Consider the following 9,790-nt stretch of genomic DNA (forward strand, 5'->3'; position numbering starts at 1 on the left):
ATCCTACTACTTATCCCTACACCTCTATTTTTAGCATTCATAGAAGTTGGGGGTCCCCTTCCTTAGGTTGAATAAAATATGAAGATTTTCTACCAAATCTGAAGATACTAATGTTGCTGTAAAAAGCTAACATTGATTAGCATGTTGTTTAGCCAAACGTGTTTGCAGCTAATTGTACATACCATTTTCTTATATATAACGTATACCCAGACGTTGAAGACATTTTCTTGTATGTCTCTACTTTGTTGCAGACAAGGACAAAGGAATGCGAGTAGTCCAGGCATGACTGAAATCTGGCCCATGGGCCAATCACAGCCCTCAGTCAGATTTTGTGCGGCCCCGTATATATGGTTAAGGACGGAGTGGTACAAATAAATCGGCCCCGGTCACGTGTCATTGTGCTTTTCGCAACTCAGCCATGACAGACAGATACATGCATTCATCTCCTTATTATTATGATATCTGACTCCAAATTTGATCTGTGTACATTGCCATTTAAAAAATCAGAATTGTGACAAAGAAAATAAAACAGTGCATGTGTATGTAACTTTTACCGTTTAAAAAAAAAAAGGTCTGAAGGGACCATTGGCCCCTGAGAATCTTCACATTATTAAATCTGACCACCCCTGCTGTAGTCCACGTGAGTGGTATAACAGCTGATGACAGCATGTTTTTATGTTTGATTTGACTTTTTACCAGTGGCATGTTGAATCTCCAGGTTTCAACCCCCGATTGATTTCAACCACCACCCATTGTAACTCGGTTTGAATGGGTTAAGAGGCAGGGGTCAAAACAAAGAAATGGCATCGGGCCAAAGTTATTCATGTGTGTGTTGTCCACTGACATGGTGCTTGTGTCAGGTATGATTACATGTTTGTTCAGGCACACAGAGATAAAATTGTAAGTGCAGGCATCATCACAGAGCTCTGAAAAGAAGATAATGAGTCAAGATGGCAGTGGTTCAGTGCAGTCTGTCCACCCAGACTCAGCATTATCGCAGATCAACCTGAGCACCTCTGCTGTGGTTAATGGGGCTTGAGAGGAGCTGAGAAAAACAGATCACCTCATTTTACACCATGTTTAGGTTCAGGTGTAGGTCACTGATAATGGGGAACTGTATCACTGTTATTGAATTATTCAAAATAAGGAGGCTGTTCTCACTTCCTGCATGGTGTCAGGAATTCCGATTGATTTATCATCAGTCCCATAAGATTCTCGTAAATTATTCAATGATGCCTTTACCAATAAATCTCATAAGGTTTTGTGAGCTTATGAAGATGTGCCATATTTCATCTTAATTAGGAAATGTTGTGTTCTGTTGCTTAGTGCAAACACAAGGGTTGACGTCAGTTGTCATTTTCTCTTCAGACTCTGAATCATTAAGTGAAAAGCTTAAAATGTTGTGATTCCTCCAGTTTGATTTTTACCTGCTGAATAATGCATGTTCCATTTGCACTGCAGGACTGTTTGGTACATGTGCATTATTTTACAGTTTTTGGGTTTCACTCAATATTTACCTCTGTGCTACTGTGACTTCAAGGCCAGAAGTAATTGGACAAACCCTGCAAGTGATTGTTGCCATTTCAAAAGCCGCAGGCAAAAAATGTGTTGTTAGAACACGGAATCCAATTAACGGAATCCATTTATTTGCACCCGATTTTGGAATCTAGACGCTGAGGTGCCTTTGAGCAGGGCACTGAATCATCATACATGACAACACAATCATCTTCATCACCGTTGAAGAAAAGTTATTTTACTAACTCAAAGTATGTCTCTTTTCCACTCCCCCTCTCTCTCTCTCCATCCAGAGTTGTCATGGCTCAACTGGTGTCTAACAGGCTCCTGCCTCTTCAGCCTCGTCCTCATCCTCTTCTTCAGGGAGTCTTACGACCGCCTCTACTTGGACGTCTTTGTCTCCGTGTGACACTGCAGGGGACAAAAAAGCAAACAAAAGGACATAATAATAAGGGACTGAATAATGATAATAATAATTGCACAAAGGAGAAAGGGGAGACAAAGGGAAAAGTGGAAAGGCCACTCCTTTTTAAAGATGTAACATTTTAGGGTGTAATTGTGCATTTGTTGGTATCCATGGCGACGGATCACTGTACGGCTCCTGAGAAGAGCTGTGAAACGATTCTACATCAGTCACCATTTATATATGGCTGACTCAACGCCATATGCCTGTCCAACACGTTATTTTATATGGAAGTCTGTTAATATGTAAACACAGATTTGTGAACAGTGTTTTTTTAACAAGGTGTAGCATGTCAAGATTGTTGTTGTCATTCACAAATGATGCCAGTTTAAAGTTGCTCGCCCCCATGTGGCTGCTCCATTCACCTTCCTTGATTATCTCAAAGCTGGATGTCCTTGACTCCAGGTCAGCATCAGGTGTAGTCACCGGGGCAGGAATTGAAGGATGGCAAAGTCTCATCAGCCAATCAGCAGGTCTGGCTGTGCTGCATCGGAGAGAAACTAATGGACCTCCTGGTGTTTACATGCTGCTCTGAACCCACTTCCTGTTACTGACAGACAGGAACTTTAAGACAGATATTATGCAAAATGCTCTCCATAGGTTGGTGATTGGATAACGGCTACAGATGTCACATGGGATTGGATTCACCCGTGCCCCCACCCACCACTGAACTTGGAGAAGCTGAATCATCTCAACTATTACACTGTCACATTTCAGACATTTTTCAGCTTACCTGTGGATAATTGTGACAATTTTCTGTAAGTTTTGTTTTGTAATTTAAATTAATAATGTTAATTTCTTTTTTAAGCTTACAATTATTAGTTTTCCTCAACCGCCTGTTTGTATTTATTGTAAATGTCAACACTAACCCTTTTAACACAGTTTTATTAAAAATTGCTGTTTTGTCCATTGACGACCACAGATGAGGCACACTGAGGGATACAATTGTAATAATACAGATATGAGGATTGCTCCGTATTGTAACTGTTGAGTTGCTTTTCCTCCAAAGCACCAGCAGGTGTCTCTGCGCCTACTGACAGTCTACTGATAAAACACCTAAGCTAAAAAGAAAAGGAAGCTCCAAAAGAGGGCTATATACAAATGAAACACATCTGTCACTCAAAGACAAAGTTTTTCTTCTCCAACTTAACTTCCTTCTGAAGTGTTTTTATGTGAAATCCTGTGGGTTTTGAGGAAGTTCTGTACTGTGTTTCCTGGTGCTTTTTTCCTTTTTCTCCTTGTACGGAAAAGGTTGTCTTTTTACCTTTCAACGTGTTGCCTTAATTGCCCTGTGTGGTGCATTCAGTCTCCCTCTCATTCACACTGTGACTACTTCATATGTACCTAGAGTTAAAAGGTCATGTTCCTGCAGTTTCCTGGGCTTTGGGTTATTAATGTCCTTGTTCTGTGGAAATGAAAAAGAACAAGTGGGACTGTTGACTATTTCCAGCACCTTATTAAAACCACAACTTTTTAAGAATACCATGGCTGTTGTTCTGCTTTCATTGGCTTTAATGAAGGTTATTTAAGATTAGCCTTATTTAGTGTCTGTCTGTCTTTAATGGTCCCTTGTATCCCTGTAAAGATTTTCCGTGACCTTTAATTATTTGGCAATACCTTGTTCCCTTTTGCATCTTACATTGTCAGTATAGATATGCATATCGCAAACACTCAGAAATGCACCTCCATGTTTTTAATTTCACAACCCAAGATAACAAGATAGAAAAGTTTTTATTTCTTTGTAATGCGCCTCAGAACATCACCGTTCTTTTAGCTGTGGAACATTTTGGTCTGTTATGGCCACACTCTGACAGTTTATCAGTACTTTGCTCAATATGAGTTCCTAGCAAATGTAATCATCTTAAATCAATAGCAGACATCTATTGGGGTTTTTTCTGTTGCTAACAAACAAATTCCTTCTTCAGAACCATTTGCTGATCGGAGCTCCATCAATAAACTTGCCTGACATGCAGGTCCATAATGTATTACTAACATTTATGGATGTGGCCGATCAAAGGACCCCTCTGATCTCTGTGAAAGATAATTACATGAATATAATAGCTAAATGTATAAATAAATCAGTTTAATGGGCTAAAACCAAAGTAGACCTGAGGTACTGACTTATATTCCCAGTATGGGTGGGGTTTGCAGACTCACTTCAAATAACTCTGACATCATCTGCGCTATTTTCTGTGACCTTAGAGCCACAAATGACATTGAACAACTGTAGATCAAACGATGGTAACAGCAGTAAACGGTGTCAAATAGGTGCAGTCTCCCTCTGTTGTCTCCCCAGTCACACACAAGCAGCACAGAGTGATGGAAACAGAGCCATCGCAAGTGTATTTCTCCAGTATTTAGTTCAGTTATGTGCTGTTAATTTGTCTTTTACCATTTGCATTACGTGTCCCGACAGTCTGGAGGAGACTTAGAGCTGTGAGATGCAGCGACACAGGTAGAATCAAACACGAAGGCATGTCATCAGGCATCTGTTCACGGAGAGCTTAACAGCTGTCGGTAAAGCATGCATTTTCAATATTGGACAGTCATGTTCTTTATTTGTGACGTCCTACTGAAATCTAGGTTAGAAGTAGAATCCACTTGTGTGTTCTCAGCCATTGTGCTTGCTCAGTCGGGACATAAAATGTGTCATCAGTGAGAAACACAGCTGATTTACTCAACATGGTGTGAACTCATTTCTTGATGGTTTGAATGCGTCAGATCATATCATGTGTTCATATTCAAAAGTTACAAACTACAGATGATGATTTTTAAAACTCATCTTAAAACCCATTTTTATTCCTTGGCTTTCAACTCAGCATGAGACTCTGCTCTTGTTTTAGTGTTTTATTGTTTTTATTTCTCTAATATCTTTATTGTTTTATTGTTTTTTATTGTTTTAACATTCTTGTTGTTTTATTGTTTTTATTGTTTTAGTATTTGCTTTACTTTTTGTTTTATTTCTTTTCATGTACAGCACTTTGTCTCAGCTACGGCTGCTTAAAGCGCTTTATAAATAAAGTTGAGTTGAGATTGAACCATTTATTTCACATTGTAAATATTACACCTCATTTGTAGTTGAAGTACGACTTCAATAAAAAACATGTTTTAAACATAGTAATTATATAATTAGCGACATGAAGTGTGATTAAAACAGTTGTCAGTCCACATCAAAGACCGATGGAGCGTTCCAAGGTGTTCATTTGTGGGTGTTTTTGTTGTGTTTTTGTCATGTGACTGAAAGACTGTGCCTGCAAATTACATCACGCTCTGGTGGGACCTGAACTCATCTGCTCTGTTATTTTGGCAACACAGAAATGTTCTCGCAGTGTGTCCCGAGGCAGGAGTACAGAGAAGCTCTCAGGGGGAATCCCGTCTTCTAGGAAATCTTCCTGTGTTCCAATACAAATCACAATGAACATGTATGACCTCACTCTTTCAAAACCCTGCATTAAGTGGCTGCGTGAGCTGTGTAGTACCACACAGACCCCTCCCCGTGGTGACCCAGCTGAGGATGAGCTCATGCTCATGTTTCTGATGAAAAGCAACATCTTTAGGGCTGAGCCTTTATTCAGGAGTCAGTTGCATACGTCAGTCTGGTTGCAATTAGAGATTAATTTTGCCCCAATCTAAAAAAAAAGAAGAAATATGTGCCAGTTCACGATCCCTTGAACTGGTGCCATTATAACTGACAAGAATTCCTGACCTGAGCCATAAATTCACGAATGACATGAAAAATAACTATGGTATCAAGTCAAATTGGGTGGTTTAACTTTGGGTGTGCCGCAAATTATAGCTTGGTATTTACAAAAAAACAGGCCAGCGGGGATGTAAAGTTAATCCACTGCTTTATAGTGATCTGTTTTTGTTTTTAGAGGAGCTGTCACATGCATTCATCATACATCCTGCACTAAAGACAAAAAACAGGCTTTGTGCAGTTTATTGACGCAGCTCCAGCTTTTTTTTTTCTCCCCTTCTCTCTCCACAATGAAGCCAAAATTTAAACGGAATGTATAAAATGACAAAAATTCAAAATGAATAACAGCAGAGTGTGCCATTGATTTCAGCACTTTATTGTGGGTGTGTTTATTTATTTATGTATTTATGGTTTTGGGGATTTAAGAAACGGCCCCAAGGAAAGGTTTTTGAGTTGCTTCAAATGGTTCTTTGCCAAATAATCAAAGCTGTTTGTATGGAAAACTATTGTTTTACGGTGAAATCTCTTGATCAAGAAAGAATGCTTGCAGTGTCCAATAAACCATTGTTGTGGCTTTTTTTTCTCTTTCAAGTGAACAATAAATACAAAGGAAAGTACCATGAATAAAACAACATTTATAAAAAATGTCTTAGATTTTCCACTTTGTTTTTTACTGTTAATTGCAGAAGACATTGTAAATATAATGCACAAAGACTGAGTTGGCTGTTGAGCATTTGCACTTGTTACCTTTTTAAGAACATGTGAATGTCAATGTTTGTTTGTCTCTGCTGACCTGTCCAGAGTGTAAATGTGCATATTTAAAAAAGAGAATTCAAATCAGAGACAGAGCAAGGCCACACTATCTGATTTTGTCTGTTATGTAAATTAGTGGATAAAGAGGATTTTTTTTTTCTCCCTGTTTTGTTTTACAACAAAACAAGAAAACTCATTCAACTTCTGCTACAAGCACAGGACAAAGAAGGGTGGCAGTGATGTCTTGTCAGAGGAGATAAGGTAATGATGAATACATTTCCTCCTGCACACACACACACACACACACACACACACCACTAACTGTTTATTAACAGGCCTTCAGCAGGAATTCAATTCCAATTTCTTCCTCTGGCTCGGTGTCAGCGCGGGGCGTGGTATGGTGGCAGTTAAGGGCCTCTCAGGAGCAGATGGGGCCACAATAAGGGAAAGAATAGTTTTCTTTTCCTGACAAGCAATTTGGGTATTTGCCTTTTGTTGCACTACAGGCTGTCAAAGGCTATGAAAGCAGTTGTCCGGTTGATGAAAACTGGTGTCTGTGTCACTGTGTCTGATCATTTTATACCCACTCTTTTGTTCCCTGTTTCTCTAGACACACTTACTCACATTTCTCTGCTGTGCTTTAATTCCCCTGCTTGTTTTTCTTCCTCTAGTGACTAAAACTCAGTGTCCCTCTTTTCATATAGCACCTCAGGGTCTCCTCAGGCCCCCCGGAGCTCCACAAGTCCCTTAACTGACTTCGGTGGGATTATGAAAAATGAGATTTGCTTTAAAATGGCTCATTTAGCAGAGCTGCTATCACAGTGCCTGTTACTTTATCTTCAAATTATTAATAATAATAATAATAATAAGAAAAAAGGATAGGTGCTCTCGATGCTGCAAAAACACAAGCTACCAGCGTTTGACAGCTGGCCACTAATTTGCCAATTCATCACTGGTGAGTTTTAGGTATGTGGACAATCCTGAGGGAAAACAAAAATATTAAGCTGTAAATGCTCCACCAGTGTTTCTATAAATCAAGAAACAGACTAATGGGAGATGTACACGCGGGCCTGTTGGTTAGTTCTAACAGGTCACAGGATTATGGGCTCAGTATACGACAAAATTCAGTGCAATACTTTAAATGTACATAGTTAAGAGATTAATACAAGAGAAATAACATCATACACACTCATTTAGCATGTACATTTCATCTTGCACATACTGCCAACACATGCCTATTTAAATATACATACATAAATAAATAATAGATTGCATATAGTGTACTGAAGATGATTACATTAGTTATCATTTGTGGGTTTTTAATGCTAAACTTAGTGCATTGTAATACTTGTCCCTGTAAACTAATACATGACATGACATTGAACAGCTTTTGATTAATTGTTTTTATATTTATTGATGTATCCTCAACAGTTGCAGCTTCCTGTGAATGAAAGCAGCAACTTTAAAAGTGCATTGTTCACTTTTGGCAATAACCTCATCAAAACTGTATTTGAGGTCTTTATGACGCTTCAGCAATTTGAGTAGCAGAGTGGATTTCTCACAATGTATATATTACAAATGCTTCTTTTTTCATAGCCGCTCAAAACACTCTCAAGAATCTCAAGAACACAAATATGAGATTTCACATCATAATAGAGACTGAAAATATTGAAAAGGTGAATGTCATAAGTCCGATTTTCATTGTTGATGTTTTCACAGCTGAAAAATTGTTTTATTAAAATGTTAATGGAAAACGTGTCACTTATGCTGTCTGGCTTAAAGCTGTAGTGCGTAACTTTAGAATATAAACAAACGTCTGACACATTCACAGTTCCCATCTATCCGCTCCACATGACCCGAGTATGGCAATGTTGCGTTTTCCTGTCTGTGGTGAGCAACATTCCCACGCTGCACACAGAGAGGGAAGGAGGAAGCATAACAGCTAAGCTAGTGAAGTGAGAGGATTCAGAAAGCTCTGCAAGCTCACCTGAGGAGTGGGAAGAGTCTGACGTGACTGTCGTCCTGTCACAAATGGCACTTTTCCACTGCACAGCTCCAGCACACCTCGACTCAGCACATTTTGTTTTTTGCTTTTCCATTAGCAATGGTACCTGGTACTTTTTTACTTTGTTTTACAGGTGAGCTGAGCCGATACTATATGTGACGGTGACAGACTGCCGTCACAAGTTTGCAGCGTCTCTGTCACTCAGTTTGTGTCTGTTTTTACTTCCAGAAGCTTGTTTTTGAGCTTAAGATCATAACTGCTGAGAAACTGTGCAGTGTTTTGGAGACAGAAGTTACAAAAGATTGCTTCCAGTGGCACTTGAGCAATTTAAGGTCAGTAGTGCAAACGTGGTTCGAATTACAAGGGAGCGAACGGGAACTCGGCTCCCCTGAATAGGACATATGCTCCCCTGAAAGCCTACTTTGAGACATTGAGGAGGAGCTTATAGTCTGAGGTTACAAATTCTTTATAAAATATATAGATATGTGTTTATTGGCTCATTACATACAAATTCTGAACATTGTCAATGTCTCCACTAATAAATAATAGTGTTATTCCTGCTGTTGCCACCCATGCGTGGCGGCGCTGCACTCAAATCACCTACATCTTAATGCTACATTCCCTCTTGACCTTCTCTTCACAGAGTTGGACAGCGCTGTTATGTGTAAGGCGTGCTGATGGACACACAGCTGCCTGCTGGCTTGTCTTGGTTGTCACGACCCGACTCAAGGCCGTGACAAATAACGGAGGAAAGTGCAGCTTTGGTTCAAATAGAAAGAACATTTGTTTTGTAACCGAACAGGGAACAAGGCAGAAAGGTTGAATGTGCTGAAAATATGTTATCTGCAATATCAGAGGTGAACGTGGCCGTGTGGAGGGGTGACATGCGTGAGGTGTTGATCGTGCAAGAACCAAACCAAAAATGATGTGTGCTGTCGGAGAGAAGGGAAGAACATTTCCGGGCACAGGTGTTTCCAGGTGAGATGACCAATGATGGAACCCCTGGTGTCAGTGATGAGTTAAGTTGAAAGATTTTATTGAAGACAGCTCAGATCCGAGGAGAATTGAGACAATGCCTGACATGTGAGCAGTGAGACATCATCGCAGATTCTGGTGAGCAGCGCGTCAGGTCTGATACATATAGTTAGTAAGCCTTGAGGTAGTGTTTCTGGTCCAGATGCCTGGAAGCTTAGGTATCCAGGGAGGGAACCTTGAAAGATGCCTAGTTTGTGTATTAAGTTATAGAATATGTGAGTAATGAACCCTTTAACACCTAAGCCTTTGCTTATTTTAACCGTAAAAGGGCCAGGAAATGTCCTGTGAGTAAGAGCTTTTGCCCATTTTTCCAGAACACACA

At 39.7% G+C, this 9,790-nt stretch overlaps 1 protein-coding gene across 1 annotated transcript in view; it reads left to right on the forward strand.

Annotated features, from left to right (window-relative positions):
* Positions 1-3,460, forward strand: part of slc49a4 (solute carrier family 49 member 4) — a 45,421-nt gene extending 41,961 nt beyond the window's left edge. The window contains exon 9 of the mRNA XM_044017404.1: positions 1,809-3,460. Within this exon, the coding sequence (XP_043873339.1) occupies positions 1,809-1,924 (116 nt within the window). The 3' untranslated portion in view covers positions 1,925-3,460. The remainder of the gene's footprint in view (positions 1-1,808) is intronic.
* Positions 3,461-9,790: the final 6,330 nt, after the last annotated feature.

The sequence above is a fragment of the Solea senegalensis genome, linkage group LG2 (assembly GCF_019176455.1).
Source record: "Solea senegalensis isolate Sse05_10M linkage group LG2, IFAPA_SoseM_1, whole genome shotgun sequence".
Taxonomy (NCBI): domain Eukaryota; kingdom Metazoa; phylum Chordata; class Actinopteri; order Pleuronectiformes; family Soleidae; genus Solea; species Solea senegalensis.